The sequence below is a fragment of the Artemia sp. Qi Xiang Cuo genome, chromosome 1 (genome assembly GCF_049724085.1).
Source record: "Artemia sp. Qi Xiang Cuo chromosome 1, ASM4972408v1, whole genome shotgun sequence".
In the NCBI taxonomy this organism is placed as follows: Eukaryota; Metazoa; Arthropoda; class Branchiopoda; order Anostraca; family Artemiidae; genus Artemia; species Artemia sp. Qi Xiang Cuo.
In genome coordinates this window covers 5,693,482-5,720,598 of record NC_142794.1, presented here as the reverse complement: position 1 = coordinate 5,720,598, position 27,117 = coordinate 5,693,482, and the positions used below count along the sequence as shown (strand labels likewise).

Sequence of the window (27,117 nt, the reverse complement as noted above, 5' to 3'; positions counted from 1 at the left end):
ATATTGTTAAATTCTCAGCGACAGCCCTGCTTTGTAATTAGCAACTAGGTGTGTCAATGGGGGTAGGAGGGGAAATTTGTCTCGCTTCCCCTCAGATTTGAAAAAAAATACCTTTTTGGTATTTCCGTTGAAAACTGTCTTATTTTTTTTCAGTGATAAGGTAAAAAAAAAAAATTGCCCCACCCCTTGCCTAGATTTTCAAAATAAATTCTCCCCTCTGCAGTTTCGGGAATTGGCACCACTGGTGATAATTATAGGCTGTTCTGTAAAAGAAGTCAAAATACCTGAAATTATCATAGAGGGAGTGAATAGGCCGAATAAGGGATAGAATCCGGTCCAGGCCAACTTCAAATCGCACAGTCACTGGTAGTTGTCTAACAAGTCTGGATAAACTCAACTCTAAGCTGGATAGCTTTTGATTCATCCCATTAAGTCTCGCATTCATGGCAGCAAACTGGGACAACACTTGCCGGTCTGCGCTAGATTTCATTAAATTAGTCCATTCAAGTGTCATATTTTGTAATTCTTTGTTCTCGAGAATTTTGGTCAAATCTGGAAGAGCTTCCCCGAGTTCTCCTTCGTTTTTGTTGGTTTCGTTGGATATGACTTTCCAAATATCTGCAACATATTTCACGAGGGCTATACTAGTAGCAATAATTTGCACTAAGGACGCTGGGTCCAATTGAGCTTGAACCAAACTGAAAAACAATAAAATCCAATATGCATTTGTTAAATTCATTGAAAATCACATTCGTTTGCACTCTTTGTACCTAACGGGAAGAAGAAAAGTGTCCAACTATTTCGTAGTATGACTAAATGGTCAATGAATCATGCTAGACCACAAAGGATGGCTTTATTTTTAACCAGAAGCGTGCTTGGAATTTGTTAATTTTGTGGGTTTCAGTTGTGACGTTTGTACCTTCTATATTTTACCTTTCTAATGACGGTGTAACCTCTTTGCTGTATTTAACTGCAATCTAATTTAAAGGATGACGTTAATTTTTTCGAATGTTTTACTTGGAATGGGTTGGTGTTTATAGGTTTCAGTCATTCTTTACATTTTAATGATTTTATTCCTTTTCTTTTTGTATTTTACAGAATCTCTATGAACTAGTACTTGTACTTGTACTTATACTTATTATTTACTATTATATTTACTTATTATTATTTACTTATTATATAACTAGTACTTATTATTTGTCTCCGGTCAACATCTGCTCGAGTTTACTAAAAAAAAAAAAAAAAAAAAAAAAAAAAAAAAAAAAAAACTTCTCCTTTTCCTCTCACGGGATTTTTTGACTAATTGAATTGTGTTGAATCATAACATTTTTACTAGACATGGTTGGCTCTAAGGTGGGGGGGTAGTAGTGACAACCTTCTTGTGGTACTCCATAGAGTAGTAAAAACAAACACGGGCCTACTATAGCAAATTTCAATCACTATCCGGCCACCATTAGCTCTTGCTTCATGAGGCGTGGAATTTTGTGGAATGCCATGCCCAGATTGGATTGATTGAAGCTAGTAATGGCTGCCAATTCATGCACGGGGGGAGGTTTGAATCTCCCAGGACATATGAAGCACTGACCGTGGTGCAGAAAATATTGACGGGGGGCAATTGAAGGTGGCACAAAGAAGATGTCTTGCTAGTAACGGTTCCGAATCTAGTACCGCTCGCCAGTGATGGATGGCCATTTGTGGGCGACTCTCACGTTTTCTTTGAGGAGCGAGTGCTTCATGCCCATCAGGCTTGTCTGAAGCTGGCGGGAATGGTCAAGGCCGTATCCAGGGAGGTTAGGGGGTTTGAACCCCCCTCTCCCTCGAAATGTTTGTGTGATTCGTAAAAACGTAGTAAAAATGGATTAAAACACATTTTTTATGCGTTTGTTGAGTTTTATTTTGTGTTACCCCCCCCTCCCGAAACAGCCCTTTTGTGAAACACCCCCCGAAAAAAATACTGGATACGGCCCTGGGAGGGTTTCCAGGATGTCGGAAAACAATAGTGGATACCTTGACACTATCAAGCAAGATTCACATATAAAGGATAAATAAAATAAAAAGAGCCCTATCTCAAAATACTGTGTCCGAGGGGCACTAATTCCCCAATGACAGTTGATGCTATGTTGTTCTTTTGTTGGTGTGGAGGCATTGGGAATTTGTGGCCTGAACCTAAACTTTGTGATTCTGATCATAACAATAACAAGAGTGGTGTGGGGCATACTAAGTATTTGCCTTGAAAGTAGGGGCATTAGCTGGGGGGGGATTTACACTACTAGATTTCCCTCTTGATGAAAAAAATATCATTTTGGCATCTTTACTCAAAAAATAAAAAAAAACTGCAAATTTCCCTCCCTGTAATTGAAAAATACATTTTGCCCCACTCCTTCCTAGAAATTTATTAGAATTGCCTTTTCCGCCTAGAAACATTTCTATGGTTGCTTCTTGATTAAAAAAAAAAAGAAAATACTTTTTTGGCATTTTTTATTCAAATGAAATAAAAAACTGCAAATTTCCCTCCCTTAATTTGAAAATAGCAAACAACCCTTTCTATTTTGGAATTACGTTGATATAATCTTTAAATTATTAAACTAAATAAAACAAACTAGTTTTTTTTTACTGAAAGTAAGGAGCGACGTTAAAACTTAAAACGAACAGAAATCATTCCGTATATGAAAGGGGCTGTCCCCTCCTCAACGCCTCGGTCTTTACGCTAAAGTTTTTTATTGTTTAAAAAATACAGTTGTGGGAAAGTCAAACTTTTGCGTAAAGAGCGAGGCGTTGAGGAGGGGACAGCCCCTTTCACATACGGAATAATTTCTGTTCGTTTCCAGTTTTAACGTCGCTCCTTACTTTCAATTAAAAACTTGTTTTTTTATATTTCATTTTTGAACGTTTTTGAATAAATGCAGTTTTGATTTTGGCTCACTGTACATGAATAATAAACACCAAATTTGCATATTAAATTTATTTTTATTTGGTGAAATGGCTTTCTCGAACGTTCTTTAATTTTATTTTCGAACGTTTTTATTAGTAATAAATATACGTAACTTACGAATTAACTTACGTAACGAATTTCTATATTCATATATTTTTAATACCTACATTAGAGGTTTCACCCCATAGTCAACACCTCGCTGTTCACACTAAAGTTCGAATTTTGTTCCAATTCTTTAAACTTGACCCCTAAATAACAAAGGCCGTTAATTAGAATAAATAGCTCTTATGAAAGTACTAAAATATCTTTGGCTTAAAGAGCGAGGCATTGACTAGGGGCCGAACCCAATCATATACGTAATATTTTCTGTTTGTTTCAAGTTTTGATGTTGCTCCTGAGCCTACTTTTAGTTGAAAAACTTGTTTTTTTTTATTTAATTTCTGATCTTTTTTTTAAGTATTGCTGGGAAATCTGGCACCCCCTTCATAGCAATGTTCCTTCCCACATGAAAACTTCCTCCATGTAAAGATCCTCCCATATAACTCCCGACCCCCCCCCCCACTACTAGAAAAATCCCCCTGAAAACGTCTGTATACTTCCCAATAACCAATATTATATGTTAACATTGGGTAAAGTTCATAACTTTCAGCCCTCCCCCCGGGGATTTTGGGGGATTAAGTCGTCCTAAATGAGATAGTTATCCTGTTTTCGACCATGCTGAACAAAATGGCTATCTCAAATTTTGATCGGGTGACTTTGGGAAAAAAATGAGCGTGGGGCCTAGATGCCCTCTATTTTTTTTTCTCTTAAAATGGGCACTAGAACGTTTAATTTCCGTCCAATGAGCCCTCCCACGATATTCTAGGATAACTGGGTCGATATGATATATATTTGAAAACTTGATGTTTTTAGTGATACTAAACTTGATGAAACCATGTATTCTATGTATTTGAAATCAGCATTAAAATCTGATTCTTTTGATGTATCTATTGGTATTAAAATCCCTTTTTTTTAGAGTTTTGGTTACTATTGAGTTGGGTTGCTCCTTACTTATAGTTCGTTACCACGAACTGTTTGAAAGTATCAAGGACACTAAAAATGAAATCTAATTCTTTAAATTGGTTAAGTGGAAACTTGCACAACCAAATACGTCTTTAAAAAAATTAGAAAAAGCTGAGAATTCAATTTTTTTTTAAGATCTCTCTTTTTCAAATTCTCAATTTTTTTCTTTTTTTTTTACAAGCGTCTGCCATTTTTAAAAATGAAAAACGCATGTAAAAAATGAGCAAAAAAATGAGCAAAAAAATATATCATTATGGAGGTCTAGAAAGTGTAAATTTTTCGATTAATTTAGCAGCAGGAAAGCACAAACATTAATTGGCAGTAAAACGGGTAAAATTTTAGGGATTGGATGAGTAAAAATATGTAAAATATGGGCCAACCCTACATGCTTATGATTAAGATCATTCAGCGCTTCAAATTATTCATCGTTGACTTACCTATAAGAAATTCTTTTTTGTAAGACAAATTATCCTATTTTGATATATTTATTTAATCCAATTTATTCCAAAAATATCACTTTTATTGTTTAACTTATATCACTTAAAGTACAAGTATTAAAGTAATTGTTTAGCTTCGGAAAAAAAGAAATACAGACTTATATTGAAATATCAACCTTACCTGTTTCACTTGATATATGATAGGCAATCAGACTTGCCCGTGTAGAATGAACATGAAAATTTGTGTAATGGAAAATCCAAGACATGTTTTCAAAGGAATATTTGTAAATGTCTGCGATATCTTTGAATTTTTAAGTGCGAAAAGCGCTATCATATTTACCGAATTAGTTTCAGCATATTGTTTTTCACGATTCGGTTTGGAAACACGGGTGAATTTTTTTGGCCTCGAATTCGGACCTTTAATATCTTGTAACAACAAAAACCAAAGAAAAATCAAATGAGAATCCTGATTTTCAGGTCCGAATAGACCTAAGATGCAGCCAGATGGTAAACATGTTTTCAATTTGATGTCGTTGGTAAAAAAATCTTTAAGAAGAGGGAAAAAATGTTTTCAATTTGATGTCGTTGTTAAAAAATCTTTAAGAAGAGGGAAAAAATGTTTTAAATTTGATGTCTTTGGTAAAAAATCTTTAAGAAGAGGTAAAAAATGTTTTCAATTTTATGTCGCTGGTAAAAAATCTTTAAGAAGAGGGAAAAAATGTTTTCAATTTGATGTCAGTGGTAAAAAATCTTTAAGAAGAGGGAAAAAATGTTTTCAATTTGATGTCGTTGGTAAAAAATCTTTAAGAAGAGGGAAAAAATGTTTTCAATTTGATGTCGTTGTTAAAAAATCTTTAAGAAGAGGGAAAAAATGTTTTAAATTTTATGTCGTTGGTAAAAAATCTTTAAGAAGAGGGAAAAAATGTTTTCAATTTGATGTCGTTGGTAAAAAATCTTTAAGAAGAGGGAAAAAATGTTTTCAATTTGATGTCGCTGGTAAAAATCTTTAAGAAGAGGGAAAAAATGTTTTCAATTTGATGTTGTTGGTAAAAAATCTTTAAGAAGAGGAAAAAGATGTTTTCAATTTGATGTCGTTGGTAAAAAAATCTTTAAGAAGAGGGAAAAAATGTTTTCAATTTGATGTCATTGGTAAAAAATCTTTAAGAAGAGGGAAAAAATGTTTTCAATTTGATGTCGTTGGTAAAAAATTGACTAGGGGGTTCACCCCCTAGTCAATACCTCACTCTTTAAGCCAGAGATTTTTTAGTACTTTCATAAGAGCTATTTATTCTGATTAACGGCCTTTGTGATTAAGCGGTCATTTTTAAAGAATTGGAACAAAATTCGAACTTTCGCTTAAAGAGCAATGTATTGACCAGGGGGCGAACCCCCTAATATATGTATTAAAATTATATGAATATAGAAGTTCGTTACATAACTTAATTCGTAAGTTACGTATATTTATTACTAATAAAAACGTTCGTAAATAAAATTAAACAAGTTTCGAGAAAGTCATTTAACCAAATAAAAGTAAATTAATATGAAAATTCTGTTTTAATTATTCATGAACTGTGAGCCAAGATCAAAACCTGCATTTATTCAAAAACGTTCAAAAATTAAATAAAAAAAACAGTTTTTTTTAACTGAAAGTAAGGAGCGACATTAAAACTTAAAACGAACAGAAATTATTCCGTATCTGAAAGGGGCTGTCCTCTCCTCAACGCCTCGGTCTTTACGCTAAAATTTGACTTTCTCACAACTCTATTTTTTTTAAACAATAAAAAACTTTAGCGTAAAGAGCGAGGCGTTGAGGAGGGGACAGTCCCTTTCAAATACGGAGTAATTTCTGTTCGTTTTAAGTTTTAATGTCGCTCCTTACTTTCAGTTAAAAAAAACTTGTTTTTTTTTATTTAATATTAGAGAAGGATCTAAACATGCCTACAAAATAGGAAAACTGTCCTTTTTCAACAATTTTTGACCAAATTTTCACTTATTTTTAATCTTAAAAACCCTGTACACCGAATTTCAGAAATTGAAGGAACTGAATGAAGATATAACTGAACGTCAGCTATGAGATAATAATGAGTTTTTTTTATTTTTTTTATATAGTAAAACCGTTGGAGAGGTGAAAAATAACAAACAAAAAATTTCACAAAATTTCAAACAAAATAAAAAACCCTGTACACCGAATTTCAGAAATTGAATGAACTGAATGAAGATATAACTGAACTTCAGCTATGAGATAATAAGGTTTTTTTAATTTTTTATATAGTAAAACCGTTGGAGAGGTGAAAAATAACAAAAAAAAAATTTCACAAAATTTCAAACAAAATAAAAAACCCTGTACACCGAATTTCAGAAATTGAATGAACTGAATGAAGATATAACTGAACGTCAGCTGTGAGATAATACGGTTTTTTTTTATTTTTTATATGGTAAAACCGTTGGAGAGGTGAAAAATAACAAACAAAAAATTTCACAAAATTTCAAACAAAATAAAAAACCCTGTACACCGAATTTCAGAAATTGAATGAACTGAATGAAGATATAACTGAACGTCAGCTGTGATATAATAAGGTTTTTTTTTTATATGGTAAAACCGTTGGAGAGGTGAAAAATAACAAACAAAAAATTTCACAAAATTTCAAACAAAATAAAAAACCCTGTATACCGAATTTCAGAAATTGAATGAACTGGATGAAGATATTACTGAACGTCAGCTGTGAGATAATAAGGTTTTTTTTTTTTTTATGGTAAAACCGTTGGAGAGGTGAAAAATAACAAACAAAAAATTTCACAAAATTTCAAACAAAATAAAAAACCCTGTATACCGAATTTCAGAAATTGAATGAACTGGATGAAGATATTACTGAACGTCAGCTGTGAGATAATAAGGTTTTTTTTATTTTTTATATGGTAAAACCGTTGGAGAGGTGGAAAATAACAAACAAAAAATTTCACCTGAAACATAAACCTTTACACTGACAACTAAAAAATTGGAACCTTACAGATAGTACGTGAATAAAGCTTCGCTTCATTTTGTCTGTGGACTTGATACTTGGAATCATGAGGACAGTGGTTCGAGCCCTAGTGTCACTGATTATTTGGTTTGGGACGGGAGTCAATGGTGTGATTCTGTAAGTTTAGCCGGAGTCGCTCTAAATGGGTATCTGGAGAACATTTGGGAAAAACACGGGAAGCAGATGATTTGCCCCCAACCATGCGTTGCACTTCCGGCTGGAGGCAGTGAATCAGGAGATCGGTACCTACGCAACGGAGACCATTGGTCGTTTTTTTGGGTCAGACTATTAGCGAAAAAGTTTGTGTTTCTTTTTAAGTTTATTCTGTCTCAGGCGTATTCCCTAGAATAAGGATTGTAACATAAAATCAAAAAACACTATTTGTCCATTGGACATTAAACCAGTTTTCTTCTGAGCCGATTTAACTAAATTCATTCTAAGAAGTCCAATTATTCCATTGTTTTAATCACTTATCCTGGGTTTTACTTATTCATTGATAGTAATTTCTGGTCGTCTTAAGTTTGAGTTATTATATGACTTCTATTTATGTTCGTCTCAGGTTTTAATATGGCTCTTTACTTGCCTTTGAAAAACTTTTTTTTTGTTTCTAATTCCAAATAGAATGTATTCTCTGTAGTCGTCCACTTCTTATTTTTATTTCTAAATTTTATTTCTAGTTTTCTAGATTTATGTCTTCTTCTTCGCCTTCATTTTTATTACTTTCTTCCTCTTTTTTTTGGCTGATAGACATATTCTGTATTGTTCAAACTCAGATCTCAATTTTATTGTGCTTTTAATCACCTTTTTTTGCGTTTTAGTCAAAATATACTCGTGTTATAAATTAATGTCATGTATTATTTATAGGTTGGTTTTTATGAAATCTTGTCCGGTATGTGGGTACGAAACGGACTGCAAATTAAAGGACAAGCAATGACTTATCTTCAATGTCATTTTGGCAACTCCATGGTTGATGCAGATATCTACCTGCTGCAGTTGTGTTCTACTCAAATTAAGCCATCAACATTTTTAATGACTGTTATCGAAAAGTAAGTTGTTTTTACTAAGAAGATCCTTCGTAGGAGAGGGGTAGAATGCTGAGGGGTTACCATCTCCACCGTCTAGTTTGCATCTCAGATTCCGTCGTTGTACATTTCAGATTTCCCCGCCACGTTTGCAATACTTCAGCCACGCTACTCTATTATTGATGCAGATTTGGTAACTGCACGGTTGATCTTTGGTAACCTGTCGCAGTTATGTTCCGCTCAAATTAATCCATAAATTTTTTGATGATTATTGAGGCAGATTTGGTAACTGCACGGTTGATCTACCTGCTGCAGTTGTGTTCTACTCAAATTAAGCCATCAACATTTTTAATGACTGTTATCGAAAAGCAAGTCGTATTTACTAAGAAGATCCTTCGTAGGAGAGGGGTAGAATGCTGAGGGGTTACCATCTCCGCCGTCTAGTTTGCATCTCAGGTTCCGCAGTTGTACATTTCAGATTTCCCCGCCACGTTTGCGATTCTTCCGCCACGCTACTCTATTATTGATGTGGTAACTGCACGGTTGATATACCTGTCGCAGTTATGTTCCGCTCAAATTAATCCATAAATTTTTTGATGATTATTGATGCAGATTTGGTAACTGCACGGTTGATCTACCTGCTGCAGTTGTGTTCTACTCAAATTAAGCCATCAACATTTTTAATGACTGTTATCGAAAAGCAAGTCGTATTTACTAAGAAGATCCTTCGTAGGAGAGGGTAGAATGCTGAGGGGTTATCATCTCCGCCGTCTAGTTTGCATCTCAGGTTCCGCAGTTGTACATTTCAGATTTCCCCGCCACGTTTGCGATTCTTCCGCCACGCTACTCTATTATTGATGTGGTAACTGCACGGTTGATATACCTGTCGCAGTTATGTTCTTCTCAAATTAATCCATCGATTTTTTGATGATTATTGATGCAGATTTGGTAACTGCACGGTTGATCTACCTGCTGCAGTTATGTTCCGCTCAAATTAATCCATCAATTTTTTGATGATTGTTACTGAAAAGTAGGTTCTATCCGCAATAATAAGGCTCTTCGGTTGGAGGTGGGGGCAGAATTGTTAAATTCAAGAGCCAAGGGGCTTCTCACTCTCGGCCGCCTGCTTCACTTGGTACTGTTCCGCTACGTCTCTTGGTGACCTGCTTGGCACACTTCTGCCATGCCTGGCTGCATAAATTAATGTTCATACGTTTGAGAATACCTTTTTTTTAATAAGATTCTAAACTTCAATTACTTGATGGTACATGATGCTAATCATTTTGTTTTATTCTTTTATTTATTTTATCTTTTTATTAGTTAGATTATTTTTCCTTGCCTGGAAAACCAGTTCATAAAACAGAAACGAATTCTCCAAAGACAAGATTGCTTCATAAGATACGAGACTGTCAATGGCATAATATTTATTTTTAGAAAAGTTGGCACTGCCACCCGTTGAAAGGGGCCTGAAATTAATTTTTCGTTGGGGGGGGGGAGAGGGTTAAACTCTTCGAAACACAGAAAAAATAGAATAATATCATGGACACTATAAAGAAATTCAATTATGAGCTTTATGGGTATCGGGGGGGGGGGGACTGTCCTGATTGATACACCCTGAAACTATTAAACTAGCAGAACAAAAAAGCAGTAAGAAAAAGAAAATTATGCTTAGAACTGTTTTATGCGTTTTTTTAAAACGGTCTTACTCAATTTCGTCTGTTTAGGTCGAAGACCAAATCTTGCACAAATCAGTATATCATTCAGTATTTATTTAATATTCAATAGTAATTTAATTCACTTTAATAGTAAAAATTTAATTCACTTCTAGTGGCACGGTTGAGTTGAAATTTCGTATGTGACTACCCTGTAACAGTTAATGACGTGGCTATTGGTGATTTAGGAGAGGAACGTGTGGTTTTGCAATAAAGTTTTGGAACCGAAGATTCCTTGTCTTGAGCAGCTAAGGGCCTTCAAATGCCCTTTAATAGGTGTAAAACACGCATGAAAAAGTTGATACGAATGTACAATGACATTTACCAAAAGCATGCTCTCATTTATACTTGCACTGATAAATTTTATTATATTTTTAATAATATAATATTCATAATATAACATTTATTATATTAAAAAAAATTTTCACTGCCTGGAAAACTTGAAAATTTTCAAGGCCAGAAATGAAAGCGCAGGACGGTCGTCACATCGTTAACGCTTCCTGATAATTATGGTGATATTGTCTTTATGTTACTTTGAAGTATACTGTGTTGCAAAGATCTTTGAATACCCATAAAATTAGTCGTTACTACCCCGCACTTTCATTTTAGTCTTTAAAATTTATTTTTCCGGTTAGTAGGAATTTTTTTTTATTTCTTCACAGTTTACTGCAATTGCATATAAAAACCAGTGGTGTCAATACACTAAAATTGAGGGGGAGAACATGTATTTTCAAAATATAGGGGAGGCAAGTTTCTCCTTTTTTTTTTCAATGAAAATACCCCAAAAGAAAGTATTTTTCAAAATCTAAATAGGGGGCCAAAAAGCTAGGGGGCATTTGCATTCCCCCTATTGACACCACTGATTCAAGTTTTTGACAGTTTTTAAAAATCTGCATGTCTACTTTTTTCTCCTGTAATTTCCTTAAGATTTATTTAATGAGCTTATAATTTTAGTTTTTTTTTGTCAATGTTGTATGCTTGCTCTGTAACCTTTTGTGATTAGCTTCAAACTTATATTTCTTGACTCGCCCCCAAACATCTGTCATAAGAATGTTAGTAAATATACATTTATAATTTGAGTGGCAGTCACCGCTATCAAGGGCGTAGTGAGGGGTTCAGCAGCTCTGTACTGAACTGAAATTGGTCATCCACTTCTTTGAATATTATACGAGTTTGGACCACTACAAATACACAATAAAGTCATTATTTACCAATGAGCAAGTGCACTGGTGGACTGATTTACATGCAGCACGTCAAATAAATTGCTGCAAAATGTTTTGATGGAAGCAAAACTGCCAGAAGCTTTAAGCGGTTCTGCGGAGTAGGAAACAGTTATGACCTTTGAAAGTTTAAGGCCAATTTCGTATCTCTAGAGATGTTCAAAATCAGAGACGTAGACGAGGTTTTTATCACCATTTTTGGCATTGTCAAATTAGTAGTAGATAATGACTTTCTAGCTTCATCAAAGGACTGGAGCTTATTCTTCAAGAAAATCTATTGTCATCCAATAGCTCTTGGGAAAACAAATTGGCAATACTCAAATGAAATAAGCGCCCTTTACACCTGATAATTGAACTTGCCAGTGGTGTCGATTAGGGGCGGGATGGACGTGCCCTCAGGTTTTTGAAAAAGGCCTCTTTCGGTATTTTCACTGAAAAAAAAAACTGGAAAAACAACAAGTGTACCCCCTCCCCTCCTAGATATTGACAATGTTTAATTGAAATAAGTGTAATTTATACCTAATGATCGACCTTACCAGTGGTGTCAGTTAAGGATGAGGGGTCTTTGCTCTATCCCTTAGATCTTCAAACAGACCTTTATTAATGGGGGGGGGGGTTACTTTCATTTAAAAATGCCTTTTAAAATTGGAAAAAATTAAGTTTTCCCCGTAGCTATTGAAAAATACATTCCCCCCCCTTAAATCTGATGAATTGATGTTACTGGAACATGCACTTTTTCCTCATTTACTATTCCCTGTAGTTGCAAGAGGTGTTGCAAGGTGTTGAAGTCAGCTATTTCCATTTAAAATTGCAATCATATACATCATACAAAAGTTAGATAATCTATAATGGAATGAAAATTACGATCAGTTTTATAGTGAGGGGTATGTCGATCGCACAGGGTTGCCCGTTACTTTATATTAGAGGTGTATTGTGTTGATTTCCTTTCATTTCCTTTTTTTATACTAAAGATAAATTGTCACAAATAAATTAAATTGTGCTATGTTTTATTTTTGTATATTTTAGCAAGTTATTTAAGGAGAAATCTATTTCGGAAGAAGCGTGAAGGGAGAGAAACAAATAAAAACACCTCTAAAACAGACAAATATTACCTTTCTCCTCTTACACTGTTTTTTATACTGCGCTAAGCTTTTTTCATAAAGTCTGAATGTGGGTATATGATCGTGAAAAATTGTGAGCATATTGATTGTGAAACATAATTATTTTTCATACAGATAACATAAAGCAAGAGATATATGATTGTAATATCAAAATTATGATCGGCAAGCCGATCATATGTGTAGCGAAGTCGCAGAGGGTGACCCATAAGAAACTAGAACGAAACGTCTCTGTCACCTTTATTTTGTTTTTGGTTTTATGTATCTAAACCAGTGCTGTAGCAAGTGGGACAGTGGCATAATTTCGTTAAAATCCGGGGGGGGGCAAAATTGGAGCTAATTTTCTCAAATCAAGTGAAAATGACAGTATTAGCTAAAAAAGAAGCCATTTGGTACAATAAAGGTACTTTATAGTACTATAAAGGTAAATATGTACTAAAAAAACTGATATGTTTCTGTTGATATGTTATGTTATGTTGTTATGTTATGTTATGTTGATATGTTATGTTGATATGATATGTTTCTGCTTGAATTATGCAGGTTTATGTTAGTTTGGACAAAATTTTGGGAGAAACTAAATTTTAGCTGGGGGGGGGGCAAACTCGGGTCTTTGGGGGTGGGGGGTAAACTGAGTTCAGGGAGGGGAGTTGCTCCCCTGCCCCATAGAAAATTACGCCCCTGAAGAGGGGCTCAATGAGGTACACTTTCCCTGGGCTCAGGATCTGTTGGGGCTCATTCTAGATCATCCTTTTATGCATTAGTTGTCGGAAAAAAAAACGTTTCAATGGAATAATCCCTGCTAAACTCAATAATTCAACAGTATTACCACATTTCTTATACACAGCACTATTTTCGAAGATTGTCTCACAAACAGATAAACGTAAACTCCGTTCAGTAAATAAATGTAAATTTAGTTCGGCGGTTTTGTATCCGGCGTGGTATTCCTGCTAAGCGCAGAACTTACTACACAAACAAGTGGACAACCCTGTTCTAGGTCATTTTTTTTTTGAAAGGGGAGGGGATTTCCACATTTAATATAAGAGTATTAGCCTTTTTCCATTATGGTACATGAAACCTTTGCGGAGATTTGTGACTGTATTATTGATTGATTGTTGTTAATTTGTGGTTAATATATATATTACCTTATTAACGGGATTTCTATTATTACAGATTTCATGTCCTTGAATGTTTAAGCCTATCTCCTAACCTTCGCTACTCATATTTGGAACCTGATCAGGAGATGCTAATGATTGAATCGTGTTTAACATTTCTTGCTTCATTAATGAGCATCAGGACATACATTGGTAAGTTGTCATCCTCTTCACTTATCTTAAAAAGGGTATTTTGTTATTTGTTCGTGTTTTGACAATGACTGACTAATTAGAGTCAAGTTAAACATTACTGTCGCTTGACAATGTTCGTGTTTTGACAATGACCATGTATTTGTTCGGGTTTTGACAATGACTGACTAATTAGAGTCAAGTTAAACATTACTGTGACTTGAAAATGTTCGTGTTTTGACTATGACCATGTATTTGTTCGGGTTTTGTCAGTGACCTGACTAAGTAGAGTCAAATTAAACATTACTGTGGCTTGATAATGCTATTGCAGGACTTGCTTGGAAATGGTAGCATCAATTCACGAAATTGTCGGATATTTTCGATTTTTTTTTTTAGAATTAAGATACAAAAAAGGTACTTTTCAAAATTTGAAGGAGGGGTGTAGCTTTTCCAATTTTCAAAATGAAGGTACAAAAGCACCCCCTCCCCTTCCCCACCTTTAATTTGGTGCCCCTCCTTGAAAGAAGATTAAAAATGTGAAAATCGTCATTTATAAAAATTTTATGACAGTTTGGATTTTTTTTCTCTAAAAATATTTCGAGGAGTTTTTATAAGCTTACGATTTACGGCTGGTCTTCGAAAATTCGAAAATAAAGCAAGCTCTGTCGATGGGTCTAACCTATTACCTTCCATCTAATTCGAATCTCAAGATAGCTAGAATTTTTTGCTTCTTTTTTTATCTACCTTCTTTGCCTAACCACATTATTTTACTTACTTTACTCATTCACATTCTTCACATATTTGTGTCTTCTTTATTCACTCACATAATTTTTTGGAAAATGAACGAATGGTTGTTAATAAAATATAAACAAACCCAAAACTTACTTTTTGGGTTTCTTCAAAAACTTCCTCTGATAACATAATGCCTTTTCAACTACTGCATTCGATTTTGACTGTGCTTAATCCATTTTTGGTAGAGAACTTTTGAACCAGGGTTACCAACCGTCAACATCTAAAAAGAGTGCAAATCAAGGTAAAAAAGAGCGATTTTTGCTAAAAAAGATTGTAAGTAAAAAAAAGAAAAAAAAACTGGTGCATCCCCTCTTATGTAAAAAAAAAGAGTGCAATCACATAAAAGTGCGCAAGTTGGCAACCCTACTCCTTGGGTTAAATCCATTTCTGACGTAGTTGCCAACGACTGACGTTTAAAGCGAATGAAAACTGACACTCCAAAAATAGTGATTTTCACTCTTCCGCATACCTTTTGACGTAAAAAAGACTGCATTTCACACGAAAGTGAGTAAGTTGGCAACCCTGGTTCGAACTTGTTCTTTTAATTGCTGCGGGACCAGACGCGGACACCTCGCCCGGTATGTAGAACACTGTATGGTTGATTCCCATTTGTCGTGATCTTGGACCAGCTCTTCAGCAAGCCAGAGCCAGCAGCTCTCCCACTTTCTACCAAAATTTGAAATCCGCCATTGGTGTCGAGGTCGTTTTTGACATTTGCCCATCAATTCTTCAATTGAACGCTAGGTCACCCATGTCAATCTGGCAAAGGAGCAGCAAGAAGCAATGGCTTGATGATGCGGGCATTGGATTTTCTCAGGACATGGCCAAACCAGCGCAGTCTTTTCTGTTTGACAATCGTGATTGTGGGCTTGATGTTACAGCATCAGTGGCGCACATCAACATTCGAGATTCTGTATGAGTTGTAATTCTCAGGATTTTACGTAAACAGTCAACGACAACGATCTTCCGTCGTTGTTTCGAAAAACGACGAGTTTCCGTCAATTTCTATTAATGAGAAAAATGAATATATATATATATATATATATATATATATATATATATATATATATATATATATATATATATATATATATATATATATATATATATATATATATATATATATATATATATATATATATATATATATATATATTAGTATTGTTATTTTAAAATGAAAAGTCATGCCTACTTTTAAGAGAAAGCTTTAAAAGAAGGTCAGATGTCCCAATTTTTACGATAAAGTCAGCCCTTTATTTTATTAAAAAAAAATGAAAGGTCCATTTCTTGTATTTATTTTTCAAAATGTGTTTATTTTCCAAATATGATGTTCTATATTTTTGAGCAAACGCGTAATTTCTAAAAAATTAAATTATAAAAAAATAAAATGGTAGTTCTCATATCTATTTCGCAGTTACTATTTTCTTCAGATTAATTTGATTTCTTCAAATTAATTAAAAATAATGGAAAACGTATTGCGTGTATTCAATTCAGGATAAATATTCCGTCATTGGGGGGGGGGGGAGGGGTGGCGATAAAGCTCATTTCTGAGATTCTTACTCAATTGAATGCTATATTTGGATTAACATTCTTAGCTATCTCAATATGCAGTTAATCAGGATATTTACTGACAAGTCTAAACCTATCTTTAGTCAGACGAAAAAATATTTTATCTTAATTTTGGGTTTTCAATATCTTTTCCATCCAAAGTATGTCTATTTCTTATATATCCGAATATTAGCGCAACTTCGGCTGCTGTGGCATTAGTTCCCAAGTACGGGTTTTCTGTACAAGTTTTACACTTTGAAAATTACCTTCTTTTAGTAACTTCGGAAGTCTCAACATAAAGAGGACAAAATCGGAACTGATTTTAAAGATGAAAACAAATTTGCAACATTAACTTTAACTCCTCCAATATTTGCATTGCATTATGAAAAGCTGCGTTTATTGTAATTTAAATGGCCTTTTTTTAACAGGGAAGAATGATTCTGTGGTTTTCCTCCTAGAAGTCCTCTCTATTTTATGCATGGGTGACAAGACTCACAGTCAACTTCTTGAACTTCTACCAGAAAAATGTGGATCACCACAAACAAAAGACATCGATGCATTTTTAACTGAAGTAATTTTTTTCTCTTTTTCTCTTCTTAATTAAGTTTGTCAGAGGACATAGATCTTGGAGATAGGGCGGTGGTGACACGTTATCCATCTCTCCAGTCATTCTTTCTCTCTATCTTGTACTCTATACTATACCTCGCTGTCTTGTACGCTACTTTCGTAATAATAATTATTTCATTTTGCGAGGGACAAAAGAAAGAAACTATAATATACATATATACTAATGCTACTACTACTACTACTAGCAGCTCTGTGCAGCACCAAGCCGCCTGAGGTGAACACAGCTGTGTACTCTCCTTCTGTATCCCAATTTATTCAAAGCTCAACTCTAAACTTTCCCAAGAAATCCCGATTCCCTTTAAATCCTATCTAATGGCCTCTTTCCATCCCGTTCAGAGATGACCTGTTCTTCGTTCGGCCCTAGATCGATGGCTGAAAAGGATAATCTTTGTCAATGTGTCATCCTTCACCCTCAGAATGTGCCCTTGCCATTCCAACCATTTTCTCATTTTAGCCCTATAAAGTGGGATAGAACTACATTTTTCTTACACCCTACTGTTTGGAATACGGTGAGTGAAACGTGTACCAAAAACTATATGTAGATAATTCCTCTGGAAAACATTTAAAAAACTCCCTCCGTCTTCCGAAGCGCTCACGGTTCAAAACCATACTTGACCATTGTCGTCACTGTAGCTTCCAACATTCTAATCTTGGTTTGCAGACTTATCTTCCTATTCTTCCAAACTTTTTTGAACTCTGAAAAAAAGCTCGGGGCCTAGGCTATTCCACTTTTTATATCTTCACTGTATCCACCATCTTCACTAATAATACTACCCGGGTAAGTGAAGCTATCCATTTGATCAATTTTCTCGTTATCCAACTTCACTTCTTACCTTCATTTATTCTTAGTCTAAGGGTGGTAGTATTTTTCACTATTAATTTTCAAACCTATTTTATGGTAAAGCAGTTTTTCCCAGAAAGGGCTAGCTTTTACAGATAAAAAAATCAACAACAAAAAAAAGCAAAAAATAAGCCATGATCGTCAATTTAGTAAGCAGAAAGTACAAAGGTCTGTTAGTTTTTTAGTTCGAAGCAGTGGTTCCCAAAATCACATTTAACTAATTAGTTTTACTAATCGATTTGCACGATTTAACGTGGCAACACTGACGAAAACGTAATACTGCCCTAAAACCTTCATAATTTTGAAAGACCCAATAGGAAAATATTAAAAATGGTGATTAAATTTAAGATGGGTAGAGGTGGCAATAAATGTGTTTATTTTCATGACATTAAACTTATAAAACATTTGATTAGTTGTATTTGACCGAGAATAAATTGATGAATATCCAGCGGTGACTAAATAAATCCTGTCTGTTCCCTGTCTGATCAATGCCCTAAGTCTGCTCCCTGGAAACCTTTGGCTCGCTTTCTAAATTATTAAATAAAAAAACAAGTTTTTTTTCAACCGAAAGATGAAGCAACGTCAAAACTTAAAACAAACAGAAATTATTACGTATTGAGGGGGTTGCCTCATCCTCAAGCCCTCGCTATTTACGCTAAAGTTTAGTTAAAATACTTTAAAAACGACTCCTGAGACACAATGGCTGCTTAATTAGAATAATAAGCTTTTTAAAAAGTACAAAAAATTGTAACGTAAAGAGCGAGGTATTGAGGATCGGACAGTCCCCTCATATACGTAATAATTTCTGTTTCTTTTAAGTTTTGATCTTGCTTCTTACTTTCAGTTGAAAAATTTGTTTTCTTCAAATATAATTTCTGATCATTTTTAAATAATGCCGGGAAATCTGGCTCCCCCTCAACGGTAAATTCCTTCCCCTCACGTAAAATTTCTCCATAGAAGCTCTTGAAGTTTTTCCCACGTAAATACCCCCCCCCCTCTCTAGGAAAATTCCCCCAGGACAATTCCATTTGAGCTGAAAATTCCCCTTGAAAAATTTCTTTTTCGGACGATTCCGACTGAAAATTGTTTCTTCTGCCGGAAAAAAAGACCACGTAACAATTCATCAACTTTATTATTAAAATGGATAGTTTATATTAGATTGTACGCTAAAGCAACGATTCCAAATGTACGTTACGTGTAAAATACGCTTTATTTTTGATTTTTCGCTTTGTGTTCTCTTGTTTTTGAAAATTCTCATATCATATTGAACGAACAATGGTTACATATATGCCGGGACGTACGCAGGGGGGGACCTCCGGGCCCGGCCCCCCCCCCCCCCCGAAATCTCACGATTTTTTTTCATTTTCCCATAATTTTCTGATTTTCTTAACAGAATAATGGGTTTGAAGGAATTGGGCCCCCCCCGAAACAAATTGGCCCCCCCCCCCCGAAACAAATTACTGCGTACGTGCCTGACATATATGCACATTTATTTGTTTGTATATAAACCTGTTCTCGAATACGACACAATCATTTATTCTGAAGATTGGCATACTACAATTTGTGCTTTGGAAAACAATGTAGATAGGTCAAGACTTGGGGAAAATTCGTCTAGGGCCTTTATTTTGGAAAAAAAAAACATTTTTGCTGTGAATGCCGTCACAAATACCCAGACGTCCAATGTTCTAATGGTTTTATTTTCGAACAGCGATTAAAATAAAATAAAATTAAAGCAATTTTGTTAAAGACACACAGAAATATAATTTTTTTTATAAAGAGTAATAGCATATATGTATATTTATTTATTTACATTTTTTCTCGAAAATAATTTCACCGGAAAATTGGCATACTATTTTCCGGTTCAAAAAACGATCTAGACAGGTCATGACTTCGGCAGAATTTGTTTTGAAAAAATAAGCTGCTGCGGAAGAGATATTTTTTTCGTAACATTTCTTTAAAACAGTAATGGTGTATATGTATATTTGTTTATTTATCTGAAAAATTTTTCTCAAAAATAATTTTATATGAATATTACATACTACCATTTTTCGGTGTGCTAAATAGTTGCGAAAGGTTACGAATTTGGGAAATTCGGTTAGAGCCTTTTTTTTAATTTCATATTAATGCCATCACAAATACCCATACGTCCAATAAACCAATTATTATAATATATTTTTGAGTTTGTCAAACTTTTTGTGAGGATGTAATATGCATTGAAGACAGTTTTAACACTATAGCCAGATAATGCTAGTTGAATGATAAGGTCTAAAGATGGGGATGCAGTTGATATTATTATATGCAGTTGATGGTATTCTAGAGTTAGCATGTTTTTAACTACGGTGTAACTATGTTGCAACTATTGTGTAATTATGGTGTAACTATGTAGTTTAACTATGATGCAACTATAACGTAGCAGCCATGAGCTATGGAAAAAGTAGATACAAATGTAGACTTAAAAAGTAGACTAAAAAGCAGACTAAAAAGTATACTAAAATAATTTCATTATAGTTGGCAGACCATACCGCAAATATTATACTAAAAAAAACTATTGCTCATTAATTATTTTTCCAGAAGATGGGGGGAGGGAGGGGAGCCATCATCAGGATAGTGATCCCATAGAAAAGTGTTTAGATACAGTAAAAAACCTTTCAATCAAATATATATATATATATATATATATATATATATATATATATATATATATATATATATATATATATATATATATATATATATATATATATATATATATATATATATATATATATATATATATATATATATATATATATATATATATATATATATATATATATATATATATTATATATATATATATATATATATATATATATATATATATATATATATATATATATATATATATATATATATATATATATATATATATATATATATATATATATATATATATATATATATATATATATATATATATATATATATATATATATATATATATATATATATATATATATATATATATATATATATATATATATATGCAATTAAACCTACAGCAACAAAATGAGACAGATACTGAGGCTGTATTTAATGTAAGTGGGCTGTGATGTAACTGACTTTGTTTTAGCCGAATTAGAAGGGGATGGGGGTAGCTGAAAAGATTGTGAAGCAATGTCTTGGAACGATACTGTTGATTCTAGAGCACCAACTAGGATTAGAAATCCTCCTGAGAAGGATTATTAGAAAAATAGATACTAGTTTATTTGTCGGCCCCCTCAGAATGAAGCAGTATAAAATTCTGAAAACAACTTACAAAATTCTAAAATATGTACCTACATCATTCATAAAAGCGTGTCACTTTACTCTCCCCCCTCCCCCTAATTGTAAAATATATGGCCCAAATTATAGATTCATCATGAATTTTTCTCGTCGCTGGATATCGTTAGTTTTGCTCGCTTGCCTTTTAAATATTTTTAAAGAAAAGAGTTAGGTATAGAAAATTAGTGGAGAATATGTAATTTGGGCTATATATTTGACCATTAGGGCAAGGCCGTACCCAGGATTTTTTTTCGGAGGGGGTTTTAATCAAAGTTTTTTTCGGGGGGGGGGGGCTACACAAAAAAAATCAAAAAACCGCATACAAAGTTTGTTTATATCTATATTATTTACATTTTTACGTGTCAGACAAACATTTTTTTTTGGGGGGGGGGGTTCAAATCCTCCTAGCCCCCTTCTGGGTACGGCCTTGATTAGGGGGGGGGGAGAAAAGTAAAATAAAATGCTTTCAGGAATGATATGAGTTAGTATGTTTTGAAGTTGTTTTTCAGAATTTGTAATGTTCCCTCATGAGGCACTGGACTAGTACCAAGAAAAAATAAAGATAGTGATAATAAAGCTATTTATATGATTCCAAAAAGGATAAAATCACCTAAAAAGCAGGAAAATAGAATTTCGCATATTTTTTGACGCTAAAACTGTATCTCATGACACAATATGATTAATCGATTTGAATCCGACTGGCTTAAACCAATTCCTGCACCGCGTTAACTGTAAAACAAAGTTTTTGTTTAAAATGTAATTTAAGCTGTTCAGGCTCTTTGGACGATTAAGTCCTCATCACTCCATAGTTTGTTATAGCAACATGCCTTTATTTCACAGGTGGCTGATTATAAAGCACCAGCCTTTGAAGCCAGTGGCACTTTGCAGCAGGGCATGTATGTACCCAAGGCTGAGGTGTGGGAGAAACTATATGACCCCATTTACGTTCTTTTGCGAGCTGTTCATAGGCGAGAATTCCAAAGCTCAATGGACAGATTTACAGAATAGTAAGTTGTTTTCTTTATTTTTTTTTTCAATTTGTTTAATTTGTTAATTTGTTTGAATTTAATTTTAAATTTGTTAAATTAAATTTTTGTTAAATTTTTTTTTTAATTTTCTTTAAATTTGTTTTGAATTAATTTGTCACATAGTTTTTTTTTTATAAAGTCTGTATTTCTGCCTATCTAGCTAACTGTTCAAGGTAAAGGCTCAAAACTTATGCAGAATAACTTTTGAACCATGATTTTTTACAATAGGCATTCAAAAATGCGCAGAATGTTATGATTTTTTGTTAATTTTCTTTTAGAATGAATCTTTTTTTAACATAACCTCCGTTGAAGTCGATGTACTTTTCCAGGTGGACCTTCCGTCGTTCTGGACTGTTTTTGATACAATCTGGAAACCCCCTCATGAGCCATGTTTTGTTGCGTGCTTTGCTTCACCAGTACTTTTTTATTCCCAAAACTAAAAATAGTGTTAAGATACGTATATTTTAATAGCGCAGATGAACAAAAGACGCAGCAAAAACATGGCTCATAAACGGCTCATAAACATGGCTCATGGCAAATTATATAGTTCATTTACTATATAAATGAACGCCTTTCAGCTGTTCTTTGGAGTTTTGGAAAATAAAAAGAATCAGATGTTCTAAGTGTGGAGTGTAGGGTGGGTGTGCCACCAATTACCACCAACATTTTCCCAATAATTCTTTTGTAACGCGTGAAGAAGATGCTGGCTTGCTGTGGTGGTGAAGATGATTCCACGATTGAGCTTTCCTATGCGTTTTTTGGCTAATGCTGCTCCCATTTTCCTTAAAGCTTTTACTTATTATTATTACTTTAAGAATGGACTCACAAAACTGAGTCGAAGCTCAAGCCACAGGGCCCATTTCTGCCCCCCCCTCGATAAAAACAACCTAATCAACTGTTTGGAGACAAATGGCAAATTTTCCCTCCTTATATATATCCTTCCCACTTTTGGACCTTGCCCTCCAGCTATGTCCTCCTATAATTTATGAAATATCTCCAGTCGTTATCAGATCCTGGCCAGACACGCACCTATTTGATGCCTTCTTGTTTCACCGGCAGTCTTATATTTTGGGCAATTGGGGTGGGGGGGGGGGGTATTAGCTCTCCCAATTTGAGGAGATGATTCTTTAGATTCCTAATACGTTTGAATTTAAGTCGAAGAAGATATTTATTCGGCTTCGGAATAAATTGCGGAATCATTTCCTTTCTTTCTTTACATCCCACCTTTCTGTGCCAATTTGGTTCCGCCCTTCCAAGGGTCTTTTACCTATAGCAGCTTTCCAGCAACTCTTAGGGTTGGGAATGAAAGGTTTCAGTCCATAGCAAGTCATTGATGCCCCACCCTTAGCTGCTTCATCTGCCATTTCGTTCCCTGTGATCCTAGAATGTCTCGGGGCCGTAATCCAGTGTAATACGATTGTAATTGGATGCTAGTCTTCTTAAGGCTTCATAGTACTCCAATTCACTGTCTGCTGTTGATATTCTCAAGAGTCTTAAAACATGCTTGGTTTTGATACAATTTTTTGGTAGTTGTGTATTTTTCAGCTATTCTGGCAATGCGTCTCTCTTGTTTCAACCCATGTACCTGTAAATTGAATCAACTGTGACGAAACTAACACTGGAAAAACAAGTTATGGGTGGGAAAATGCATTGAAAATATATTTAATTTTGGCTGTATATTTGCACATTGGGGGGGGGGGGGGGGTAAAGTATAGCAGGTCTGCATGCAAAATGTTTTAGCTACGATTGTTCTGCATATTATCAAGTAAGAATTGTTTAATTAGGATTAACCTAACTTCACTTTTTGGGTGTGGGGGCTATAAGACATAAGTACCAAGTTTTTCTGTCTGTACTGTTTAACTGCTCCAGTCTTTCAGCTGTCTGTTCTGTCACAAACATTTTTTTTCCAGGTTCGGAAACATTCCAAACCTGGAAGGCTGTTGCAAATTCCCCTAATTGATAACTTGCAATCTTTTTATTCAGATCAGAGGCATTATGGGCCATCACTGCTCCTGTCCCTACTTTTCTACTGATTTACGATCCATCTGTGCAAGAGATGGATTACGTTTATCCCTTTTCCAATATACATCGAACCTATTACCTTTTTTTATATAAGCAAATCAGTCATATATAATTTATTAGACCACACTGTTTTTTTATTTTTTTAACTGCTTTTTTTTTAAGTAAAATTAATATGCAAATTTTTTTTTAATTATTCATGTACGGTGAGCCAAAATCAAAGCTGCATTAATTCAAAAACGTTCAGAAATTAAATAAAAAAAACAAACAATTTGTTTAACTGAAATTAAGGAGTGACATTAAAACTTAAAACGAACAGAAATTATTCCGTATTTGAAAGGGGCTGTCCCCTCCTCAACGTCTCGCTCTTCACGCTAAAGTTTGACTCTGTCTCACAACTTTATTTTTTTTAAAATAAAAAACTTTAGCGTACCGAGCGAGACGTCAAGGAGGGGACAGCCCCTGTCATATACGGAATAATTTCTGTTCATTTTAAGTTTTAATGTCGCTCCATACTTTCAGTTAAAGAAACTTATTTTTTTTAATTTAATACTGGTAGTAATCAACTTATAATAACTTATAATAATCAACGAAAAAAAAACACTAAAAACAAGATATTAAAAAGATATAGCAAAAAACACTAAAAAAAACCTCACATCTTAATAAAGACCGATATGACTAATAGTTACCAGCATTTGTTTTTCATTTGTGTTTTTGTTTTGTTTTGTTTTTTCCTTTTATTTATATGTTCTGTTTAGATTTTTTATTATTATTTTTTCGTTGATAAAGGCTTCCAGACGTGAAACTGAAAAATTAGAACCTTTATTATTATTAAAGTTTTTTCTACTGTCTTATTTGAAATATTATACCCGTTTTTCTATATTTTCAATTGTTTTATTTATAAATCAATCAATGTTCCTTATAGTTAATATTTATTTTTTGATATACATCAAACTAATTAAAGATACCCTTCCTTTTTCAGCATTCATCAAACTAATCGGTACAAGGGCAAGGTGCTCTGGCCACCATTCCGTCCACCTTCTGAGGTCCATCCATCGCATATTGATCCCCGCGTCATCCTCACGTCAAGTACTTTCGTTGCCTTCAGTCTGGTTATTCTTGAGAAGTTTCTGGCGAACAGCAACGCAGTTAGTGAGCAAGCTCTATCATTTTGTATTTATTTACTAGATATGGGAGTCAGCTATTTCGGCTCTCAACAACACAGTGGACAGGTTAGTTATGAGTATTTTGGAATGAATTAATTATGTTTAAATTCGTAATTGTTACTTGATTTATAATTGAGTATTTGATGGTATTTACGAGCTTAGGGGTTTTAGTAATCAATAATTAAATACATAATAAGATTGAATACAATTCATACATCACAATGAAAGCTTATTCGTTGAGCATGAGTCAATAAATCACGCATTTTTTTGAATACTTTAAGTTAAAAATGCTGTAGCTATTTCAAATGTAAGGAAAGTTTTCAGGCGGATTCTCCGTGGAGGGGAATTTCCGCAGGGATGGGGGAAATTTGTCCGCCGAGTTTTTTCACCAGAGAGCCAGTACACGTAAGTTATGGGTATTTTTAAATGAACTTCTGGAATAGAATTATGTTTAAATTTGTAATTGTTATTTGATTTATAATTGAGTATTTGTTGCTGTTTATGAGCTTAATATTTAATAATCAATAATTTAATACATAATTAGATTAGAATACAATTTAGAGTTTTACATTTTAGAGAGCCAGTAAAACTAATTTAAACAAATTATGGCTGTCGCTAAAATCAAGGTACCTGGGCTGGTGGTCCTTTGGGTCTAAACACAGGGTAGTGGCTTGTTGATTTTGCTACCCAAAATTTTATAAACTTGGGATTCGGGTACTCTTAGCATCAGGACCGTGCCAGGGATTTTTGTGCGGGAGAAGCATGGTGCTTTTCTTTTTTATTGGTACGGTATAGACCTGTTGATCTTATGCTGAATTTAATCTGTATGAATTATTAAGAGCCATTTCCTCGTAGTTCTTACTGCAATCTTCTTTTGTCAAAACTAGAAAATCAAAAAAATCGTAGTTAGGAACTGCGGGGAAAGAGCCAGCCTTAGCATCAGGACCGTGCCAGGGATTTTTGTGCGGGAGAAGCATGGTGTTTTTCTTTTTCATCGGTACGGTATAGACCTATCGATCTTATACTGAATTTAATCTGTATGAATTATTAAGAGCTATTTTCTCGGTAGTTCTTACTGCAATATTTTTGTCAAAACTAGAAAATCAAAAAAATCGTAGTTAGGAACTGTGGGGAAAGAGCCAGCCTTAGCATCAGGACCGTGCCAGGGATTTTTGTGCGGGAGAAGCATGGTGTTTTTCTTTTTCATCGGTACGTTATAGACCTATCGATCTTATACTGAATTTAATCTATATTAATTATTAAGAGCCATTTTCTCGTAATTCTTTCTGCATTTTTTTTCTCAAAACTAGAAAATCAAAAAATTCGTAGTTAGGAACTGTGGGGAAAGAGCCAGCAATGCCCTTATTAACAGCGACTTTAAAAGAAAGGAATGTTTACAACAATATACATGTTAAAAAATCTTATAAGTTTAAAACTCAACAAGTTTAAGTTTTATCATCAAAAGTTAGTGACAAAAGAAAATTCATGCAAGTTTAGAAAAAATATGGGGAGGGGCATTTCTCAAGAGTGGGTTATACTAATGAAAAGGATAAGAGTTAATTCATCATATTTAACACGATATACCAAGGGTATCAAGTTACTATTTGTGAAAATGTAAATTCTTTCATTTTTAATAAAATGTTGATACTTGATTTTTTTTTTTGTCTACCATGGGTGATCGTATACAGCAAATAGTCGTTTAATGTCGTGGGGGGGGGCTCATTCGAGAGAAATAACGAGCATTGTTGCACTTTTTAACATCGAAACGTGATCAGGAATTAACCAGGTCCCCTCTCGCGCCGTTGTTTCAGGGGCTCGAGTTTAAAATTCAGGGTAGCCGTTTTAATCAGAAAGTTGCAAAAAAATGTCTCCAAAGGTAGTGTATCCCGAAAAGCCCCATGGACAAGAGCCAGAAGCTATGAAGCATTGTTTATTTTATGTACAAGAACTCGTAAATAAATTTTCGAAGAAGGGTAGGGTTGTAGGGTTG

General features: G+C 34.1%; 3 protein-coding genes across 4 annotated transcripts in view; 1 reads left to right on the top strand and 2 right to left on the bottom strand.

The window, feature by feature from the left end:
- The window catches only part of LOC148955949 (uncharacterized), a 10,594-nt gene extending 9,814 nt beyond the window's left edge, over positions 1-780 (bottom strand). The window contains exon 1 of the mRNA XM_089085675.1: positions 285-780. Within this exon, the coding sequence (XP_088941801.1) occupies positions 285-739 (455 nt within the window). The 5' untranslated portion in view covers positions 740-780. The remainder of the gene's footprint in view (positions 1-284) is intronic.
- Positions 1-27,117, bottom strand: part of LOC148955943 (E3 ubiquitin-protein ligase ubr3-like) — a 230,048-nt gene that overhangs the window by 53,606 nt on the left and 149,325 nt on the right. The window lies entirely within an intron of this gene.
- Positions 1-27,117, top strand: part of LOC148955948 (E3 ubiquitin-protein ligase UBR3-like) — a 263,283-nt gene that overhangs the window by 229,477 nt on the left and 6,689 nt on the right. The window contains exons 2-6 of one of the 2 annotated variants that reach the window (XM_089087880.1): positions 8,316-8,497; positions 13,694-13,827; positions 16,572-16,714; positions 21,755-21,921; positions 24,944-25,193. In XM_089087880.1, coding sequence (XP_088944006.1) covers positions 8,343-8,497; positions 13,694-13,827; positions 16,572-16,714; positions 21,755-21,921; positions 24,944-25,193 — 849 coding nt within the window. In that variant the 5' untranslated portion in view covers positions 8,316-8,342. Of the gene's footprint in view, positions 1-8,315; positions 8,498-9,111; positions 9,174-13,693; positions 13,828-16,571; positions 16,715-21,754; positions 21,922-24,943; positions 25,194-27,117 lie in introns of those variants that run through there. The other variant, XM_089087929.1, reaches the window with a different exon arrangement.